The 23879-nt window shown below is 39.4% G+C and overlaps 1 protein-coding gene across 1 annotated transcript in view; it reads right to left on the bottom strand.

The window, feature by feature from the left end:
• Window positions 1-23879, bottom strand: part of MAN1A1 (mannosidase alpha class 1A member 1) — a 216474-nt gene that overhangs the window by 141362 nt on the left and 51233 nt on the right. The window contains exon 3 of the mRNA XM_063443480.1: window positions 5767-5882. Coding sequence (XP_063299550.1) covers window positions 5767-5882 — 116 coding nt within the window. The remainder of the gene's footprint in view (window positions 1-5766; window positions 5883-23879) is intronic.

Below are 23879 nucleotides of genomic sequence, written 5' to 3'. Positions count from 1 at the left end.
ACAGAGAAAAGCACAGCAAGAAATAACATGGAAGTAAAAACTTATTTTTTGCTCCCCCTGAACATGGTGTCTCCAGGGCACTATAGCGTTGGAAATACACATTTGTATTCCTAACGTTAGCTTTTCATTTAGGCGATTTAACCAAACTACACCAGAAATCTTCGTTGGGGTATCTGATATTGCCATTTTTCTTTTCCTAGACATCTGGTTAGAAATGTGTTACACATTTTTAAATATTAAAAGAAAGTCAAAGCACAATAAGGAATTATTTTTTTTTTTTTTTTAAAAAGCTGTCCATTTTCTGGTGATGGTCCATAGATAATTCCCTAAAGTAACCCAGTATAAAAAAGAGGAGATTCTCTGTAACAGGCTCTTGAAAGCTAAAATGTCAATTTTATTGTCGAACTTAAAAGAATACTGCACAAAGAACTGAGTGATAGAGTGAAAGTACTTTTAAATATTTGATGAGGTCGAGTAGAGCAAGAATGTACTAAACATACATAAGTGCCAGGATGCTGTGATTTTTATTTTATATTTTAAATGTTTCGTTTCTTTTGAAATGCTGTTTGCAGATACTCATTGTTATTGCATAGCAAGACCACTTAATAATAATAATATATATGTTAGATAACATTAAGTGTTCTTGCATAGCAAGACCACTTACTGTTATCTCACATATATATTATTAAGTGTTCTTGCATAGCAAGAGTAAATACGACCGTTTGAAGATGGCAACCGCAAAAATACTCTGACCTGTGCAAGGCTGCAGCAGCAAGTGATGTCATAGACAGGGCCTTTTGCACCTGCTAATGGTTTCTATAACTGTATGTTTTAATGTAACTGTGAAGCACTTTGGGCAACAACGTTGCAATTAAATGTGCTATATAAATAAATAATAACAGTTACTCCGCCCACTCCAGTTGTAGACTACTGGTGGAGGCAAGAACACTTCACAATTTCCCCAGAAATTGTAGCTTTTCTAGTTATTAAGTGTTCTTGCATAGCAAGACCACTTAATGTTATCTCACATATATATTATTATTATTATTATTATTATTAAGTGTTCTTGCATAGCAAGACCACTTAATGTTATCTCACATATATATTATTATTATTATTATTAAGTGTTCTTGCATAGCAAGACCACTTAATATTATCTCACATATATATTATTATTATTATTCTTATTATAGCCAAATTTGCCACCCTAACTCCTCCCACAGTTTTTACACTACATAGACGAAAATTTACCAAAACGTGCAGATTGTTCCCGATCGGATTGCTATTACTTTGTGGAACGTTTCGCCAAATGGTTCACGGAATATCGTCGTTCTTGTGGCGCAATTTGTCCCATAGGAATGAATGGCAAAGCTAGAGTGGGAGCTGGCAAAAGCTGAAAAATCAGGACATGATTTCTAAACTGCCACCACTCCCTCATTTTCAGGCCCACCTACACAAATCTTATATCAAAACGTTCAGCTATCCCTGCTGTCACTAGAAATGTCCACGGCTAAGCCATAGTCTTGATAGTTTTCACAATGTGACCATTTGTTTGCAACTCTCGCCTTCCATTGACATTCATTGAAACTCCACTATGCAAAGCTCACATTTGAAGGGCAATTTCTAAACTGCGACTGTGCCTTCATTGTTAATATCTCAGAAACATCAAAATGTAGGTCTGGGTCTTGTGATTCTCACAATATAAAGCTCTTCACTGTAGGATTTATAGTTTTTAAAATATGACCGTTTGAAGATGGCAACCGCCAAAATACTCTGACCTGTGCCAGGCTGAAGCAGCAAGTGATGTCATAGACAGGGCCTTTTGCACCTGCTAATGTTTTTATAACTGTATGATTTAATGTAACTGTGAAGCACTTTGGGCAACAACGTTGCAATTAAATGTGCTATATAAATAAATAACAGTTACTCCGCCCACTCCAGTTGTAGACTACTGGTGGAGGCAAGAACACTTCACAATTTCCCCAGAAATTGTAGCTTTTCTAGTTTTATCTGTTATTTATCATTTATTTTTCCTTCAGTCATGTTCCTAAATTGCATATTGTGCATTTAACGTGAAATAGAAACATATTTGTGTAATTAAAAAGGCTTCTCTTTATTGTGGATGAACTTATTTGTTGCATAAATAGGGGAAACATCTGTGATTTGATGAGCAGCATATAAAATGTGCTGCCCTCTGGCACGTAAACTTAACATAGAACACATAAGTAAATTGAAATTCAACATGCAGCAAAACTATAATACTACGGTTTTATTAATTGTATTTGCATACTTTATCGCATAGAGTGCCTTTTACATGCATCCTGAATTTGAAAAAATAAATAATATATATATATATATATATATATATATATATATATATATATATATATATATATATATATATAGTTTTGGTTGGCCTTAGTAACTCATTTAAGGGACACTATAGTCACCAGAACAACTACAGATTAATGTAGTTCTGGTGAGTAAAATCATTCTCTGCAAGCTTTTTCTTGCAAAAACTGCCATATCAGAGAACAGGCAGGGTTTACATTGCCTCCTAGGGACACCTCCAGTGGCCACTCCTCAGAAGGTCTGGCAACTTTTAGCCTGAATGGCAAGTACAACCCCCTCCCCCCTCCAATTTTGTGTTGACAGCCCCACACAAACCGTAAATGAGTTTAATAGATGGTGAATTTTCTATGGAAACGATGTTGCATATGTAGTACTACAGTTAATTTCAGTGCAAAGATACTGTGGGTATAAAGTATGCAGCTATCACAATATCTACAATGCATTTAGCATTTTATTTTATAAAAGAAAAAGCTGAAGAGGAAGCTCAAGGAGAAGCTGCCTTCTCTTTGAAGTTTGATTTAATAATTGATAGTACTATGTATTTTACCTGGAAAATGAAGCATATAATCCAGCTGAAAAGAGGAAAACATTGTGAAAGCAAAGTGCTTTTTATTATCACGGTGTGCAAAATCATTATCAACCCCAAAAATCCAGGAGTTTGAAAATTGTTTCCTTGGTTACTTGCTGTTCACATCAATCCTTGTATGATTAGGGAGTTAAGCACTCAAGAAGGGTTTATGCATAATCTGTTCTGTTCTTTACTATTTATCTCTTGTGTATTAATAACACAGACTACTAGTTCTATAAATAATTTCTATTTTATAACTGGTATTATCAAAGTTTTATTAAAGTATATAAAACATATATTATTGACTTAACCTATCTGAAATGGGCAAATTGGCTCTTTTCACGCAATCACTTTTTTTTTGCAATGTAAAATAATTTTCTGAAATATAATATGCAATTGGCACCATTCCAGACCTGTAGCAACTAAAAGCCTATCTAGATATACCGCAAATGGTTTTCAAACATGTTTCTGAACTAGATTTCTTTTTGCACACAGTCAGTCATATTCAGCCTAGTGAAATGTTTCCCAAACTGGTGATTTGTATAAAACTCTAGGGCAGCTGTATTTTTGGAATTAAGCTCTTTATGGTTGAAATTACAATTCCACATTATTGCATATTATTATTATTATATACATTGTTCAGTAAAAAGTTTTAGTGAAGTCCCTTAGAAGTTAATCCGTAATGTCGTTTACAATTTTTTTTAATTTTTATTTAGTTTCCTTAATAAAAATAGTCATAGCTTACCAATTTTGGGTCAAGATGAACAAATAGGTCTTCAGGTTTTTTTTTTTTTTTTGTCTAAGCTCTAGTTTTTTAAAGCAGGTTGGAAGGAAAAAAGTGTTTTGTGGAGAAAGAAGGTTGGAAGGGTTTTTACTATTTGAAAGCATTGCTGCTTTGTATATGCTGTTGTATCCTGATGTACCTGGCTACTTATTACCAACAGAAAATAAACAGACCATAGGCCTATTAAACTGGACTTTGTCTTGACCTGGCTTCCTTACCCTAGAGGGCTGTGCAGTTGCCAAAAGATCCTGGACAAACACATATATTATACACGCGTACATATACATACACACACACACACACACACACACACACACACACAGTGGGACCTCGGTTTACGAATTTAATGCGTTCTCCGGGACATTTCTTATTGCGAAAAATTTGTAAACATAAACACGGTTTCCCATAGGAATGCATTGAAAACCAATTAATCCGTTCTGGAAGTCAGAAAAAAGTCAAAATGAGCTGGCATGGAAACCAACCCACAATGCAGAACACACAATAAAAAGCATGCAAACGACGAAGCTCAGCTCCCTACCTTTCCACAGCTTGAGAAATGCACCAAAAAGTCCCAAAACAACTGCAAACAATTTCCAGAATGGCTATAAACTAAATGCAAAAGCCGCTCCAACACCTCCACACTCGACGCCACGTGCTACCCACAGGCTCCAGCATGCAGGGGGAGATGATATAAACCTCTCAGGTGCAATGCATCCTGGGGAAACTTGCTTTGTATTGCGAAAATCTTTTGTAAACGGAGGCATTATTTTCTATGGATTTTCATTTGTAAACCGAAAATTATGTTAACCGAGTCGTTTGTAAACCGAGGTCCAACTGTATATACATATACACACACACACACCTATCTTTTTAACCCATTCATTTAAGTGAGGACTTCAACAAAAAAATAAGAAAAACACCAAAAAAAACACCAAAAAAAAACTGTACACATACACACAAAAATTCTTAAATACTCTTCTCATTTACAAGAAATTTGCACCTACCACAGCTATTCAGAAATGTGAGTATTCAAAGTGAATTGAAACAGACTTTCATATTTAATGTCAAAATAGCCCAACTGGAAAAGTTCTCACAGGCAGCTATGCTTTCAGTTTGGCTACTCTGGCCTTAAAAGGACCACTATAGTGCCCTGAGTTGTCTTCATAAACGTATGTATTAATGCATGAAATAGAATAGCAGGCTGCTATTGCAGGTTTCTATAAGGCCCTGTAAATAAACGACCCTATTTGCCGATGTACCCTAATCACTGTATAAATTGTAGAGATTGGCTCTGTCCTTACTCCAACTACTGCCACAAAATCTATAAAGGTAAGGTTCATAATTATACAAGCATGTCTGATCACCGAAACTGGACTAATGCTGGTTCCTAAACGGAGATTTGATTATGTGTATAGATGGCAGACACAGAAAAAAAATAAAACATCTTAAATACAGGATGTAGTAAGATCTCTAAGCTACTCAAGTAAAGCGATAAGCTGCTGGAAGCTCTCAGGTGTCACTTGAAACCTCTGTAGTCTATGCTGATTATGCAGATAATTGCATTACTTAAACTTTTTGTCTGCTGAAGCAAGTAGAAAGGTAAACACAGATTGCCACTGCATATTATTAAATAATTCCGATTTACAGAGCATGCTGCCCAAGTGTCCCTACTTTGGCCTAAAACCCACTTTCTATCCTAACGTCCCTCTATTTTCAGAGCTCCATATTGTTAGTGTGCCTGAGTGTATAACAGAGACAGAGCTCCACAGCAATAATAATCCCAGTAATGAATCGTCAAAATGCAATAAATGCATTTAGAAATTACGTCTATGTAAAGAAGATATTTTGCTCGTTCTAAATTTCACACACACACACACACACTATAATATATATACACACACACACACACACATATAAAGAATTGTTAGTAAGTCATTTAAAATTTCTCAGGACAGCGCGGCCCCTGGTCACACTCACACCACTAATATTAAAGTTAATTTAAAATATATATCTCTTTGTACGTTTGAAATGCTGGGAGTTAGGACATAGGAGATGAACTTACCACATTGAACTCTAGGTTTTTCTCCACCCACTCCTTTGCATCTTTGAATTCATCCATCATTCCCATGATATAAAGGGTGTCAAGGGAATCTACTATTGTAGCTCCTTGAATATTGCCTGAAAGAAAATGTAAAAATCTGTGTGAGCGATGAAAGGCAATTAAAAGTGCTATTTACAGTCTGTAGACTGAGCTAGTTAACAATAGTTAAATTAAATTGGGATAGAAGACTTAAAGAGCAATGAAAACTGGAGAATTAAAAGGTGTTGGGGTGTATACATTTAAAGGGGAACCGCCACTTCCTAGGACTTTTACGTATTTAATGAGTAGGTGTGGGTTGAGAAGCACTGCCTAACAGTCCATGATTTAGAGGATTACCCGGGAATGTCTAAGGTGTTTAGAAAAAGGGAAAACAAAACCTTAGCGTCTAAGATGTTTCTAGGTTTTTTTTGTTGGTTTGTTTTTTTAAACACCTTTGACACACGTACGTAGTACCTAAATCCTGGACTGTTAGGTGTGCCTTGAAAAGAGCGTTGAGGAGCATTGTCGTTCGGAATACAAATGTGTCCGAATGCTATAGTGACCCCCTTTTAGGTCATGCTGTGCTGCATCCTTGGCTGAGATCATCAAGCTTAATGATCTCAGAAAATTAAATGTTTTCCCATAAGAAAACATTGGGAGGCTAGTGCTGTGCCAATCAGATGGTCATTTGTGACTATTTGAATGATATAGTGAGTTTAGGCCATTTCGGAGGAAGCGACTCAGTGGCTGTCAGAGGAACTGCCACTAGAGGCATTTAAACCCAGCAATATAAAGATTGCTGTTCCTGCATGGAGCATCTTATAGAAAAAAGGGTTAACACAGATAACCGAGTTTTCAATGCTGTGCAATCGTGTGATTTCCAGAGTAGCAACAGTTCCCCTCTTAACAATTGATTTTTTCTTTTTAATTCACTGTGGCACAAAAAATTGTTTCATATGTCAGTCATGTAAATTTACACTATATCACTTTACCATCATTAAAAGGAAGTAAATGCTATTTAACATAAAAACATTCCAAGAATCATAACCACTACCGTATATTGCATTTGTTATGCTTCAATGGATTTTGAGGTGCATTCCTTCAAGTTCCTGCCAAATTGTTTCTGAAGATTTACAAGACTCTGCTGCCAAGATAATGACAAATTTTATTTCCTCATTATCCATCAGGATGCACATGGCAAATATACATTGAGAGCCTAGGGCGACTTAAAGGAACTTCTGACGCTATCCTTTAATTCAATATTTAAAGGGACACTATAGTCATCAGCTAAATGTAGTTATTCTGGTGTGTATAGTATGTCCCTGCAGGCTTCTACTCCACCCTTTATGCAATTTTTTTTTTTTTAAATACATTATTCAATAACAAAAAAAAAAAAAAATACAATAGAATACAGAAATTGTATTAAAAAAAAAACTAAACAAGGGAATACAAATGTAAGTTTACATCCAATAAAATGTCCAAAAAAAAAAGTGTATTTGAATAAAAGGCAAATATGTATAGTGTAAAATGTAAAATTCTAGCACCAGTCCTCAAGACCAACCAACAGTCCAGGTTTTGTTAGTATCCCCATTGGAATAAAACCGGGAAATACATAAATCCTGGACAGTTGGTGGGCCACTGTTCTAGCAGCACACAAACCGGAGCCGGGGCTTCTTGAAAGAGTGTCTCACACTCCCCTCCCCCTCCCCCCCTGCGGGGCAAGTTGTCTCAGATGAAGTGCCATTTAGGTACTTTTTCACCATCTACCTAATGTGCTCCCCTAATGCTGATGGGGCATTTTGCTTTTAAGGAGCCTGGCTAATACATGGATGCAGTTTAATGCAGCAACAGAAACTGTGACTGCCACTCAAAGTGATTGTTTGTGTATGCGGTTTCATGATGCTTTTGCACCAATAAGGTATTTGAATTCCAGTTACTTGCCTTTTTAAGGTCTCTTCTACACAGTGAGTTTCTCACTGCTGTACCGCAATTATTTTTAACCTTTTATATATGCGACTGATGGTAATGATCTACCTACCTAAATTTACCCAACCTTCCCCCTGTGGGATAGGCATAACGCTATCCTAATTATAAGATAAGGCCAGGGACTAATGAAAGTCTTTAGAAAATTGGGCAGACTAGATGGGCCGAATGGACCTTATCTTCCGTTACATTCTACGTTTCAAAAAATACAATAGTTTTACAGGACTATATTTTGTATAAGAAATAGAGAACAGGATTTTACATTTGAGCAGGTATTTGTTTATCTGCCGAAATCAACCATAGCTGCACTTTGAGTAGGGGGGCGGGGGGGGGGGGGGGGAGGAATTAACATGCAAGTACTTTCATTTCCCTTCCAATGACAAATCAATAATATTAACAAGTGTCCGGACGGATTGATTAACATTATCCAATATTCTCTTTAATACCATATAGATTTCACTTAACCTTGAGTACTCAGAAGTACCGCATAGTTCCTTCAGAGTTTTCCCTTGATAGTTATGCATGGCATTCATTTATCCTGTACTAAGGAAATTCCTTCAAGCTCACACACAGTTGTACAGTGAAAAAAAAAAAATCTAAAAAAAAAAAAACAACCTATATTTAAACGGATACTTCAGGCTCCATTTTACAAAACACTCATTTGTTGTAACTATAAAAGTGGATATTTATATGGTACGTGCAATACTAACCATACACAATATATGATGAATAGAATGGTTTCCCCCCTCAACAGCTAACAGTGATTCTAAACAAAGACTGGTGGTTAGAGGCATAGAGTACATCCCATGTTTTCGTATTATAGATGGCATTGCACAGAATTGTTTAAAATGTCTGAGGTTGTAGCATAAAAATACTAGGATTGTACCCAAATGTCAAATTTGTTTTAAGTGCACGCTGTGTCAGCAACTTTGCATCTTCTGTACTGCTTCAATTACCAAATAAAAGCAGCAGCACAGAAGCAGATTGCAGGTAATAAAAAGAACAAAGCAAATATCTTATTCTGATGAAAAAACTACATAAATAAAAATCTACAAAGTCTTCCTACAATTCCATTTTTTATTTGCCATAACAAAATAAAATGGAGGGGGGGGAAGGGAGCGGGAACCCACATCACACACACTACATCCTGTTTTGAAAGTAGTGAAACGTACACCTGCTGAAAGTATATTCAATGAATTATACAAGCTCGCACATCTATAACGTGTGATTCCAATCTAATTTTAAAACTGTTCAGAAGGGGCTCGCTCCGAGTTAATTCACCAATGAGACCAACACTGCCCCAAAGCAAGAATTACTAGGTTTCTTTTACTAGAATTCTTCTGTGCTACAATGTAAGGGATCGGTGGAGACCAAACAATGATTCCTCTGAAGAGAGCAGCAAGAGTTTTCGTCTTCCTTTTTTGCTCGTTTGTTTTATTAGCTGTTCGCCTCTCTCTTAATGCACTCCATCACATTTTTGACAGCCTGCTTGAAGCATTTGTTCTACATTATTACCCCGTACTGATTTTTCTTGACGGCAGTAATAATATTAGTTTATTGGAAGGCATCCATTGCAGGCAGCAGTCCTATGGTTTGCGCACAACACAGAAAACAAGTTAAAAAACCCTGTTGACAATTACTTCTACATGAGAAAATGCTGCCATATACACGATTTAAAATTAAGAATGACTGGCACATAATAAAAACTGCTGGACACGTCTACTGATGAACTGCGCGTAACAGAAGGCAGCAATTAAAGATGTCTGTCAATTACTGTCAGGAGCGAAAGAACATCTTTAAAAAATGTTAAGTAGGTTCGAAAGACAGAATTTACTTCATAAATTAGAATACGGTAAACAGACAAGACTGAAATCAATGGATAGCAAATGTATTTGTTTATTTTTTTTTTTTAAACTTGGCACTTTCAATAAGGAAGCCCTTTACCATTCAGGTAACTATTGTCATACAAAGACCTGACTGTACTACGGGTCAAGCCAGTAATCTGGAAACAGATAAGCGCTATTTAGTGGCAAGAACCTGGATGTCCTTTATTTTCTAAGTGGCCCTTAACGTTCAGGTATGATTGCCATCAGCTGTAGCCCTGGGCAGTTATTCCGGCTTTGCCATTTTTTGGCTGTTATTGTTGAGTAGTATAATATTTTAAGCCAAACCAGGTCATAGAAAATAAATTGTAATCCCCACTGGAGCACACAGTTATTTAATGTCTAGTGATCGGCAATTTTTTGAAACACAAATTTGAAACCCTTTGGCAGTAATTTGTGACTCTTCAGGAAAGGGAAAAAGTGAAAGGTACTGTTACCCACCATCTCTATAATGATGACATTTAAATTAAATCACAACTGCTTCACTTTCTCTTGTTGTATTGTTTCTTAAAGCGGCACTGTCATGCTGAACTTGCCTTTAATTGATTCCTCTTCTTTGCCCCTCTCAGGATCTGCGCTTCATTTCTTCCTGTCTGCTCTAGTTTTCTTTAAAACATAAGATAAAGTAGGGACTACTTGTCTTATGGACATTTCCTACGCTTGACCATCTCTGACCAGCGGAGGAGCAAAGTGTGCTTCATTTCTGGTGGTCAGAGCAATTTTCCCACAATTCTCACCTTTCCTCTGTGCTCCCGCGAAACCTCCTTTCACTTTTCCCCAAACGTCCCGTCAGTTTCTCCATTCGTGTTAGGAAGCAATTCGGGACATTGTTCGTATTGGAATTTCATTTGAATGAATGAAACTCCGATCCTATTTGTGCCGTGGCTGCATCTTGCAGCCGCTTAGTAGATAGCTCCCTGATACCGTGGGAATTGGGGAGGTATCTACCAAAATGCTGATACTAAAACTTTCAGCCAAATTTACTAATACCAAGTATAGATGACTTGGTATTAGTAAATTCTGCCCCTACTTGCTATATCCTGAGTAGGGGCATCTCTACTAGTGAGCAGCCTGAGGCACAGAGCACTCTGGTTGATTTCAATTTGAAATCCAACCCGAGTGCTCTGTCAACCCCTAATGTCCCCCCTCCTGAGCACCTACCCATGCCACGTGAGAGGGGGTTTTAAACTGAGCGGCAGGTGGGGGCCCTAAATGAGAATGTGGGACGCACGCGCGCACACACACCCCCCCCCCCCTATTGTCGTCCTCCCCTCCCCCCCCCCCCCGAGCGGCTGCTGAGGCCCTTCCCTTAATGAGAATGTGGGGGCGGGGGGAAAGATATGGGACCTGACAGAGCACGCTGGTTGGATTTCAATTTGAAAGCAACCAGAGTGCTCTGTGTCATTTTACACAGCGTGGGAAAGTTCTTTGGAATTTTCCAACGCTGTTTAAAATGACACAGAGCAGTCTGGTTGGATTTCAAGCCAACCAGAATGCTGTGACAGGTAAATGTAGAGACTTACCTGTCAGAGCACTCTGATTGGTTGGCTTAAACCAACCAATTAGAGCAATCTGAGACTAATTGCAGGGCATGGGAAGGCTTTATAAGCCTTTCCCCACCCTGCGGAGCTCAGTCTTCGCCGTGTCCTCCATGGGTTTAGATGGATTAATTTGCTAGTGTCAGGTTTTTTTCATCTGATTTTTTTTTGCGCTCAGGTATTTCTTTTTTTTTTGACAAGTTCGATGGGTATTATAGAGATTTTTATTTTGCCTTTTCTGGGCCTGAAAACTGTAGCAAAAAAAAAAAAAAAAAAAAAGGCGACAAATATATTATATATTTTTTTTACAGGTACTTAGCTCTTTTATTCCCCCCTCACTATTTTAGGGTGTGGGGGTGGGAGAGTGACTAGGGCCGGTAACTTCATTTATGGTCCCTACCCGCTGCTCATGGGGGGGGCAGTTGGGAGTACAATAGGTCTCCACCCTCATTATTATTTAGGGCCCCCACCCACCGCACAGGGGTGGGGTGCTAGGTCCCCCCCCTTCAGTTTAATAGCCCCCACTTGCGCGATCCAGGTGGCGGCGATAATAGTAGTCCCTACTTTGTCTTATGTTTTAAAGAAAACTAGAGCAGACAGGAAGAAATGAAGAACAGATCCTGAGAGAGGGAGAAAAGTGTAATCGATTAAAGAAAGGTAAGTTCGTCATGAAAGTGCCGCTTTAAAGGAAAACTTTAAAACTAGCTCGCTATATTGCTAGCTTTCCTATGGGGTTTTATATCAATTCATCGACGGGGATTCCACACAGAGCCTGGCTACCAGTACAAAAGACAGGGAGACCACACAGGCTACTGGAGGCTCTATCCCTGCCACTAAACAGGACATGCTGACTGGGCTACAACTAAACCAGAGACATATGTGGGAAGCAGACTTGAAGGTTCCTGCAACTGAAGTACAAGCTGTAGAAACCCGCACCCAAGCCACAGAAGATTTAACATTTGATGGCGTAGACAGAATCGCCACAAGCCCCAAAAGCAGCACCACGGACATTATCCTAAGATATCAAACCCTATCTGATAAGATGGTCTTAATGGCAGTACCTAAAGGACACATGCATTATGAGTTTGAATCGAGCCAAATCGCATTTTTACAGGACTTAAGCAGAGCCACACTACTTTGGCAAAAAAGCATGCAGCCTATTAACAACCACCTCCAGACGGCGGGACTAACCTACAGATGGTCCACCAAAGCCGGTGAAACATACGAAATCTGACCCCACGGATGTACCTGCCCTGCTAGCAACCTTGGGACTCTCTAATCGTATGAACACCAAACCGAACTCATTAAGTCCCCACCTCCAGGCCGCTGACACCCCACGTACCTCAACACCGGGAGATGAGAGAAGCTCCGCGACATAAGGCGTGAACTCAAGACCAGCAAACCTATATCGCTCTATTTTTTATAGTTTCGGCTTGTTTCTGCCACAAGCCCGTACTACTGTGGTGGAATCTCGGTAAAAATAAATTTAGTAGGCAGAGATTACCACGTGGCATGTGTACGTGCATATGCTGACGTATCGATCAGTTGGTTGCACGAGGCAAGATACGATCAGTAGTGTACGGAGCATGTGCAAGAATACAGGATGTAGTATTCCCCTCCTCCATTGTGCTGGACAAGCCATGCGGTCAAGCAGGAAGTTAATTCTCATTTGTATTGATTGGTCAAGAGAATGTGCGGGTGGAGCTTAATATGGGAGGAGTTATGTGCCTATATAAGGAGCCTGCACTATTGTCCGGGGCTCAGAACTTGTTGTATTTTGGTGACGTTAGTCCCTCTGAGTCCCGATCGGTGATCCAATAAAGAATCTCTTCCTTCCTGAAGAAACCTGTGTCCATCTCTCTGTGCTTCGCTTCCGTCAGTTTCTCCGGTATCACTACCAGGGCTTTTTTTGCCTCCAGCATGGAGAACACAAACCCCGTGGTTTCAGAGATCATTCACTACTTAGATTATATATCCCCCCCATGGTAAAGGGGCAATACCCTCAGGGAAGCATTTACACTGAGCACCCTTAACATACTGGATAAAGCCTCACACTACTTGCTCCCTCCACAATGAGCGGTCCCAAGCAACTATTCTCATGCTACACACGATCGCTTTTCCCTAGCCTATTCATATTTATTGATTCAGATTGCGGTCACATTTCACTAAACTTCCCAATGCGTGATAGTCCAAGCGATTTATTTAGGCGCAAGCGACTAAGACACCACACTTACAGTCATCGCTTAATGCAGGCTTCCCCAAACTCTGGCCCACCAGATGTTGCTGAAATACAACTCCCATGATTCTATGAATTAAATAGATAGGCTGAGAAATATCTGGAGGGCTGGAGTTTGGGGAAGCCTGGCTTAACGTTTGATGCCAGACACCTCACCAAGGGTCTCACACACAGCTAGTCTACCTCTAACGAGAAATGTATGCATAGTATAACTAGTAGCGACCTAAATTTTTAAGTTCCTAACACATGATGAATCCTTATAACTGCCTAGCCCACTCATAACTGTGCAATGTTATTATATGTCGTAACCATGATTGGACCTGTTAAGTGCCTGTTAATGACTGTTATCTTAATAACATGTTCAAACCATTTGCACTGAAAAAAAATCAAAGAATAATAAAAAAAAAATGATAAGAGATTGTTTTTAATCTGTTTTTAACCTGTTCTGTTGTTATTTGTTTTTCCAATGTTTAATGAATTCTATTAACAAGCATGAAATAAATATTGGTCTGCAACTTCTAAACTATTTGCATCAATGTCTATTTAAACATAACACAAGGCCATGTTTCGAGTTCCCTTTTATCACTGGGATCTTTCAACTCATTTGAACTTAGTGGCTCTGTCATGATCTGGGGTTTTAATTTGCAAAGACCCTCAATCAGGAGTGCTCTGCTGGCAATATGATGTTTGAGGGATGCAGGGGAAGGTACCTTCTAATGAGGTATATGGAGGATCCTGCAAAATCCTCCTTAAACAGTGCCCTTTTTCCCCCTCAGCTGCAACTAGTAATGGTTAGGGAATTGCAAATCAGAAAAGTATTTTGTAAAACATTGGAAATCTTAGTATGAGTGGGTTTAAATATCATTGAAATTCCAGTATAGTTAATGTGAATCTCTCAAAGATTTTAGCTTCTTGAAACACTTTTTTTGGGTGGGCGGGTTGCAGAAATACAGCAATGCCTTATTAGTCTTGTATTCTAAGGAAAGCCATACAAACCACACATTCGTTGTACAAATACTTTTTTTAGATTTACTTTGTCGAATTGTTTGAGTTTACTTTGATCTTGGATTTTATTTTCTGCACACATTTGCTTTTTAGATCAATGATATTCTTTCAGTGTCCTATAACAACACTGTATGGAGAGACTACATAAATAAGATAGTACCACTAGGTGCAAATATTCCAAGGCACTCACTCCAGTGCCCAAACAACTATAATTCTTTAAGTGTCCTAGCAGGTTTGTGCTGTACAGTAAATGCTGTATATATGCACACATGATACAGATATACTTCGAAGATCAAATAAGAAGGGCACTGAGGAGTTTTAACTAAGATACTGAAAATTATAGTTGCCAGCATTTGAAGCCGTAAAAGAAAGCACACCACCAGAAAAAAAGCTTTAAATCCTGGAATCAAATGAGGATTTTTTGCTTTCTTTCGGGCAGATAAGATGCTCCACGTTTTATTGCACAAACAAGGTCCAAAGTGCTCTGTGTGGCATTCATAAACAAAGTCCAAGGATGGTAAGAGGTGAGGTATTTGGAACTGATAGATTTAGCAAACATAGTGTGATCTGTTGAAAATGGATAAAGTAAATGATGCAAAAAAATGAAAATAAATAAATAAAGTAAAAATAAAGACATGAAACTTGACGATATAGGTTTCAGACGGTTGGTTACATTACGATGTACGGCACTCACTCAGTATGCAGGTAAAGCATCTCAGAGCAGAATTAAATCAATTGCAAGTCTAGCTCTTGTGTCTTTACAATTTGTCATAAACGAAGACCATGCAGCATTATCAGCAGAGACATGCCTCCACTCTTATGCACTGCATGCCAAATATTTTGTTTGTACAAAGCATTCTGCTATGCCAGGATAAAAAAAAAAAACACCCTATAACATAGCACAAGGGTAGGCAATCCAATTATCATGGACTACATTATAATGATTTTTCTACCATAAGCAGACATACACATGAACTTGTATCAGTATACCTCCCAACTCTGGCAGTCCAAAATTGGCTTTTTCAAACTCCAACTGAAAAAGCCACAAATGAGAAACGCATTATTGGATGTTTTATTTTGTATTTGAATAAAATAATTATTTTGGACAAATATACATAGGTTTGTGCCAATTTCCTTTAATTATTCAAAAGCAAAAAAAATTATATATATATATAATATATATTTTTTTTTTTTTGCTACCCGGCTTTTTAACCAGCACTCTAAAGAAATCTGAGTTGGGGATCATACCACCAGAGCAGAATTCACAGAGCAGTCAGCCTGCTCTACGTTGTGTGATTATTTTTATGTATCTTTTTACACCTGGTTATTTTATTGAGAGCACTACTGTTGCCCCCCTACTTTTGTTTTAGTTTGCGCTCCAGCTAACCCAAAAACTGAGGATACCTAGAGTATATCCCAAAGTGGGGATTGTACCACTACAAGCGCTAGACGCTAGAGTTGGTTATAGCTCTGCCAAAAGCGAGTGCATTATTATTATTATTCCACCATAACCACTTTATACGATACATATTGCACTATTCGGTCCTTACTCCTCTCCGTTTAATATGACCGAATATCGGAGAGACTGATTAAGGATACCATTTCCAAGCTTTAGGAAATTACATCTCCCGTTGAATATACCATAAAGACACCATCTAGTGTGAATCTAAAAGGTTTTCTTTTATACCTCTGGACCTCCCGTCATTGACTATATTCCATTACTCCCTGTGGCGCAGCCCCTATTTATCTTCGTACAGTTCTGTTTTTGGTTCAAAGGATGAGAGAGACCCCCTTTGTTGTGGTTGCTGCCTACCCACTGATATATTAGCGCTGATCCATTTCTTGTGTACTAGTGTGTTCCCATCCAAAATAATGCCCATTAAAAGAGGATACATTTTTGGCCATCCAACAACTACCGGTCATTTCAATTGAAATGCTGCAAGGAGTTTCTGGGTACTGTCCTCTTCCCAAATGGTTTGACAAAAGAAAAAACAAATTCTGCCTTGTGATACTTTTTGTGTGTGTTCATCATTGTAAGGAATGCATGATTATGATACATGGTTTCAATTCCGCTGATACTACAAGACCATATGAGCTTCCAATAAAAGGGCAAAGCAATTAATTAACTAACGGTAAAGAATATATATGCAAACCAGTTCATTCGGGATACTGCCAATTACCGTATATACTCGAGTATAAGCCGAGTTTTTCAGCCCATTTTTTGGGCTGAAAAACCCCAACTCGGCTTATACTCGAGTCAGAGTCTGTATTGTGGCAATTTGCATTGCCATAATACAGATTGGGGGGAGAGGGGGGCTGGCAGAGCTGTACTTACCTCTCCTGCAGCTCCTGTCAGCTCTCTCCTCCTCCGCGCCGTCCGTTCAGCACCTCGGTCAGCTCCCAGTGTAAGTCTCGCGAGAGCCGCGGCTCTCGCGAGACTTACACTGGGAGCTGACAGAGGGAGCTGCACAGACCGCGCGGAGGAGGAGAGAGCTGACAGGAGCTGCAGGAGAGGTAAGTACAGCTCTGCCAGCCCCCCTCTCCCCTCACTGAACTGCCAATGGACCACCAGGGAAGGAGCCCCCCTCCTTGCTATGTATCAAGCAGGGAGGGGGGACAAAAAAAAAATATAATAAAAAAATAAGAAATAATAATAAAAAATTTATAATAACAAAAAAAAGAGGTATAAGGACAACTATGGGAGGGAGGGGGGGTATAAGGACCACTATGGGAGGGAGGGGGGGTATAAGGACCACTATGGGAGGGAGGGGGGGGGATAAGGACCACTATGGGAGGGGGGGGGGATAAGGACCACTATGGGAGGGAGGGGGTGGGATAAGGACCACTATGGGAGGGAGGGGGGTATAAGGACCACTATGGGAGGGAGGGGGGATAAGGACCACTATGGGAGGGAGGGGGTGGGATAAGGACCACTATGGGAGGGAGGGGGGGTATAAGGACCACTATTGGAGGGAGGGGGGTATAAGGACCACTATGGGAGGGAGGGGGGGGATAAGGACCACTATGGGAGGGAGGGGGGGTATAAGGACCACTATGGGAGGGAGGGGGGGATAAGGACCACTATGGGAGGGAGGGGGGGATAAGGACCACTATGGGAGGGGGGGGGGGATAAGGACCACTATGGGAGGGAGGGGGGTATAAGGACCACTATGGGAGGGAGGGGGGGTATAAGGACCACTATGGGAGGGAGAGGGGGGGATAAGGACCACTATGGGAGGGAGGGGGGGTATAAAGACCACTATGGGAGGGAGGGGGGGGGTATATGGACCACTATGGGAGGGATGGGGGGGGATATGGACCACTATGGGAGGGATGGGGGGGATAAGGACCACTATGAGAGGGAGGGGGTGGGATAAGGACCACTAGGGGAGGGGAGGGTAAGGACCACTAGGGGAGGGGTGAGTCAGGACCACTGGGGGGGGGGTGAAGGAACACGGGGGTGGGGAGGTAAGGACCACTGAGGGAGGAGGAGGGGAAGTCAGGACATATGGGGGGGGAGGGGGCGGCAAAATGTTTTTTGCCTACGGCGGCAAATATCCTTGCACCGGCCCTGCACACACTGCATTCATGCACACACACTGCACTCATACACACACACTGCACTCATACACACACGCTGCACTCATACACACACGCTGCACTCATACACACACGCTGCACTCATACACACACGCTGCACTCATACACACACGCTGCACTCATACACACACGCTGCACTCATACACACACATACGCACACACTGCATTCATTATACACACACTGTAAATAAATATTCAATTAATATATTTTTTTTAGGATCTAATTTTATTTAGAAATTTACCAGTAGCTGCTGCATTTCCCACCCTAGTCTTATACTCGAGTCAATAAGTTTTCCCAGTTTTTTGGGATAAAATTAGGGGCCTCGGCTTATATTCGGGTCGGCTTATACTCGAGTATATACGGTAAATGAACACAGAAAAATACAAATTCTTTATGGCGTGGCAGGCCAAGTGTGATTTGACCATATAATAAGACCACCACAACTCCCCAACATCTCTATTAAGAAACCGTCAGTTTTCAGCGATTTTGCAGCCACTAAATAAAACACTGAAAATCACCTATAACACTATAGAAAACACTATAGTCACCAGAGCAACTACAGCTTGTCGCCTTGGTTTAATGCATCCCTATGAGGGGATGCTGAATGGCCAGCGCAGCATTGAAAAGCATTGGATTGGCAGAGATTGCCAATTCTGATTAACTCATGGAAGTGGATCGGGGCAGAGCCAGTGCCGGCAGACCCATGCAGCGCTGGAATACCCAAGTTTCACAGCTTTTTAGGGGGACAAGGTGGGACAGGAACCTAAAATTGTGTTAACACTATAGTGTCAGGAATACATGTTTTTGTTCCTGACCCTATAGTGTTCCTTTAGCCTTATTTTAATTTAAAGTTGTAGGGTTTTGTTTGTTTTTTTTGTTTGTTTTTTACGTTTGCAAATTAACATTTAGAAAGTTACATCATAATCTAATTTAGACACGATAACGTTCTGGCAAACATAGTACATGAGGAGGAGAGAGAACCATTGTATTTTTTGCTCTTATCTTTATGCTTTCCCTATGCTGACTGTGAGGTGCAAAGGACAAAGCTACAAATGGATGTGTCCAGTTGCAGAATAAAGAGGTGTAGACTTCTACATTTTATTATATTTTTCAAACCTTACAAATTCATAGATAGAAGTAAACATAATATTAAAAATCCTTGGAAGTGTCTGTCTCCATTTAAAGCTATGTCGTTTTATGTTTGTATATACACATTGGGTTAACCCTGTATGTACTGTGTAGAATTTAGTTAGCCCTTCTCATTTCCCCCTCCACATAGTAGGGCATACAACATGTTTTTATGTAATAGAGAGTATGTGTTAGAAATAAATTGCAAGTAAACTTTTTCATAAATGGAACACTGTAAGCGGCACACTATGTACAAGAAACCAATGGGGGAGCATGCATTTTTCTGCAAATCACTTTCTATACAATGTAAAAGATCAATAACTGGCAACGGCAACGAAAGACAAATTGATGAATTATACAACGTAAGTATTCATCATTTACGATGGATATTATGCAATCTCCTTGTACGACTTTCCCCAAAAGAAGCCCAGCTAGCACAGACATTAGGATGCCAATATAGCCACACAGAGAGCCATGCCCACATTAGCTATGCTTCATTAGCTCATTTAACAAGCGTTAACCTTGGTTAATGTTATGTTGATGGTAACACACTTTGTTCTGTACAAAATAATATGCTGTTGAATCACAGTTAAAGCATAGTACAGGGTAGACACGAGGGAGGGGAGAATGTGTTAATGGATGCAAATCATATTCTAACCAGAGAGAAACATAATCAGACCCTATTTGAAATTACATTTCATTGTTTAAAACTAAAACTCATCACTGATAAAACCTTCACAATATGTGCTTGGTATAGTTGCTACAATAAGTCCTGTTTTCAGAAAACAATGAAAGTCTTAAACACTGGCAGGCTGGCATAAATGAGAAATAGTTTTCAGTGTGTATTTTCTGGTGCCCATTTAAATAAAACATTTGCATTTTCAATTAAAAAGAAGTGTTGGTTTCAAAAAGCAGTAGTTTAAACAGCTGAGTACTTTTTTTAAATTTGTATTTCAAGATGTAACAATCTCCCTCTTGGTAAATGAACCCATCAAGGTTTACTTGTTGCGAGGGGACAATAAATTCCAGCTGGGACAATTAAAGATCTAGATCTAAGGAGGAAACAAAAATGTTTTTTTAAAAAATCCTAAAATGTCAACCACAAAAATAACATTGTGAAAAAGCAAGAATAAATAGCCATGTGTACACTAGTGGGTGCAGTTTTGCGTAACATGTCACACTGCAGACATAAGAATAATAGTTTAATGCAGATTTGCATGAAAAGGGCATGTGTTAAGAGAAGGCTTTTTTTTTTCCCCTTCCATCAAAACAACTTTGTCAGTATTAAACTAACATGCCCTTAAACACAAATGTCACAATTCCTATTTAGGGTTGCTGATCTCCAAAGAGAAAGCAGCCTTGCTCATACACTGTTTAAATAGGAGGTTAGAAAGACTAAAGCATTTTATCAAGTATGCATGAAGTCACATGCTGAAAGCACAGCAAGAAAAGGAAACGTTTTAGAAATACCAGAATGTACCGTGACTTTAAAAAAAAACCAATACAAACACTATAGACTATACATTTAGCAAGGTGAATATATACAGAGTGGATTTCTCTGGACAGTCTATATACATTTTATATACTTCATTATACTTTAACATGCTTTTACCACACTTTGCTAAGGGATAAGGAACATCTTTAGGTGGTTTAAATATAGACCAATAATTCACTCGAGTCGGGATTAAAAAAAACAGAAAAAAAACTGAATGCCCATGCTAGTTTTGTGGGTACAATTATTTTGACTGACATAACATTTTCATCAGGTCACAGAAAACTGCCTATAGCATATTTAGGGTAATTTAGTGCCATCCCTAGCACAATACATATACTCTTACACTGAGAAGTGTTAAAAAAAAAAAAATATATATATATATATCTTACATGGATTTGCTGGCTTTGCCCCTCATCTGCCTGCTTGACTGACATCAGAAGTGTTGATTAAAGTCAATTACAATGCTTTACCATAGGAAAGCATTGGATTGTCCGAGACTGTCAAAGGGCAGAGTCAGCACAAGCCGAACACAGCCTTGGTCAATCAGCATCTCCTCATAGAGATGCATTGAATAAATGCATCTCTGAGGGAGGTTCAGTGTCAGAGGGTGGAGACACGGAATGACAGTGCCGAACACTGTGCAGTACTGCCCCAGAAAGCACCTATTGTACTATAGTATCTGTATCTATAGTATAGTATCCATCTGAGGAGTGGACAGTGGAAGTATCCCTAGGCTGTAATGTAAACACTGCATTTTCTCTGGAAAAAAAGAGTGTTTACTGCATAAATCTTGAAGGGAATGATTCTACTTACCAGAACAAATAAAATAAGCTGTAGTTGTTCTGGTGACTATAGTGTCCCTTTAATGTTCCATGGAGCTTCCCAAAGTTCTGGTGTAAGCAGGGTTAAATCCCCACATAGCAGTCAATACTCACATTTATTGACCCCCAGACTGACAGATGTGCAGCCTCAAAAGGGAGGGTGGGTTAGTGTTAGGGCGGGTACGCAAGTGAATATTTGATGACAGTTGTCCTTTAACGTTGTTTTGGCTTCCCTTTATTTTCTTATATATAAACCTATTATTATTTTGGTTCTTTAAAAGCAATATATAATATGTATGGGTGCACTTAAAGCGGCACTGTCATGCCGAACTTACCCTTCTTTAAATCAATTCCTCTTCTTTCCCTCTCTCAGGATCTGTTCTTCATTTCTTCCGGTTTGCTCTAGTTTTCTTAAAAAAAAATAAGACAAAGTAGGGACTATTTGTCTTATGGAGGTTTCCTACGCCTGACCAGCTATGACCAGCGGAGGAGCCAAGTGTGTTTCATTTCCGGTGGTCAGAGCAATTTTCACCTGCCGCTCAGGTGTGAGGGGTAGGACAATAGGCCCCACCCATTGTTATTTAGGGTCCCCACCCGCCGCACATATATAATAGGAATATATATATATATATATATATATATATATATATATATATATATATATATATATATATAGGAAACATGGGGGGATGGTTGCACTCACCTAAACATGCTTAAATGGGGTGCTGCTGGGGGCCATATTATACAATAAATACACAAGATCCAGCGCACTCTCCTATCTACTAAACAGCAACTTCAATGTCGACAGACTTTATTAGTCTGTAAAAGTTTTTTTTTTTTTTTTTTTTTTTTTTTTTACAGACTAATAAAGTCTGTCGACATTGAAGTTGCTGTTTAGTAGATAGGAGAGTGCGCTGGATCTTGTGTGTATGTATATATATATATATATATATATATATATATATATATATATATATATATATATATATATATATATATATATATATATATATATATATATATATATATAGCTATAGCAATGAAAGAGGGGAATCTCCCTTGTTGGAAGAATTAACTTTAGGACTCAACCATGATTCTGTAGTAGTTTGATAGAGATCCATAGGTCGTTGAGAAGAAGCTGTCTTGTTCTTGCTATGAGAAGCCAGTCGTCCAGGTATGGGATGATGGAGACTCCTAACTTCCTCAAAAGAGCTGTAATGGGAGCCAATAACTTGGTGAATATTATCGGGGCAGATGATAGGCGAAATGGTAGAGCCCTGAACTGGTAATGGTAGAATGTACTGCCCCTTTTTACTGCGAACCTTTCTTGATGAAACAGCAATCGGGACCTGCAGATATGCGTCTGAGATCTAGTTTTACCATGAAGTCGCCTTCTTGCAGGATTGGAATTATAGAGGGAGAGAAGAGGAATCGATAAAAAAAAAAAAAAAAAAAGGTAAGTTCGGCATGACAGTGCCGCTTTAACCCCTTAAGGACATATGACATGTGTGACATGTCATGATTCTCTTTTATTCCAGAAGTTTGGTCCTTAAGGGGTTAAAGAGAAACCCTTACATTACATTGACCAGCCACAACATTAAAACCACCTGCCTAATATCGAATAGTTCCTCCTCATGCTGACAAAACAGCTCTGATGTGTTGAGGCATGAACTACACAAGACCTCTTAATGTGTCCCATGGTATCGGTTACCAAGACATTAGCAACAGATTCTTTAGGTCCTGCAAGTTGCAAGGTTGGGGCCTCCATAGATCGGATTCATTGTAGTAGCACAGAATACAGATGCTCAATCAGATTCAGATCAGGGAAATTTGGAGGCCAAGGAAACACTTTCAACTCTTTGTCATGTTCTTCAAACCATCATTGAACAATCTTTGCAGTGTGGCAGGGTGCATTAAGAGATCACTGCCATCACGGTCTTCAACAGTCTCTAGGTAGGTCATAAGTAACATCCATATGAATATCAGCACCCAAGGTTTCCAAGCAGAACATTGCCCAGAGCATAATGCTGCCTCTGCAGGCCTTCTTCTCATTTCTGCATTCTGCAGCCATCTCTTCCTGAGGTAAATATGCACACCTCGTTCTTCCATTGCTCCATGGTTTAGTTTGGATGCTCATGTCCCCAATGAAGGCACTTTTGACTGTGGACTTGGGTCAACAGGGGGCACTTTGACCGGTCTGCAGCTACGCTGCCCCATACGCAGCTAGCAAGCTGATGCATTATGTGTTCTGACACCTTTCTATCATTGCCAACATTACATTTTTCATCAATTTGAACTTAAGTAGCTCTCCTGTGTGATTGGACAGGCTAGCCTGTGTGCCCCACATATAATCAATGAGCCCTTAGGCGCCCATGACCCTGATGCCGGTTTTTCAGTTGTCTTTT

The sequence above is a fragment of the Pelobates fuscus genome, chromosome 2 (genome assembly GCF_036172605.1).
Source record: "Pelobates fuscus isolate aPelFus1 chromosome 2, aPelFus1.pri, whole genome shotgun sequence".
Classification (NCBI taxonomy): domain Eukaryota; kingdom Metazoa; phylum Chordata; class Amphibia; order Anura; family Pelobatidae; genus Pelobates; species Pelobates fuscus.
The sequence above is the reverse complement of the archived record's forward strand: the minus strand, read 5'-3'. Positions and strand labels throughout refer to the sequence as shown.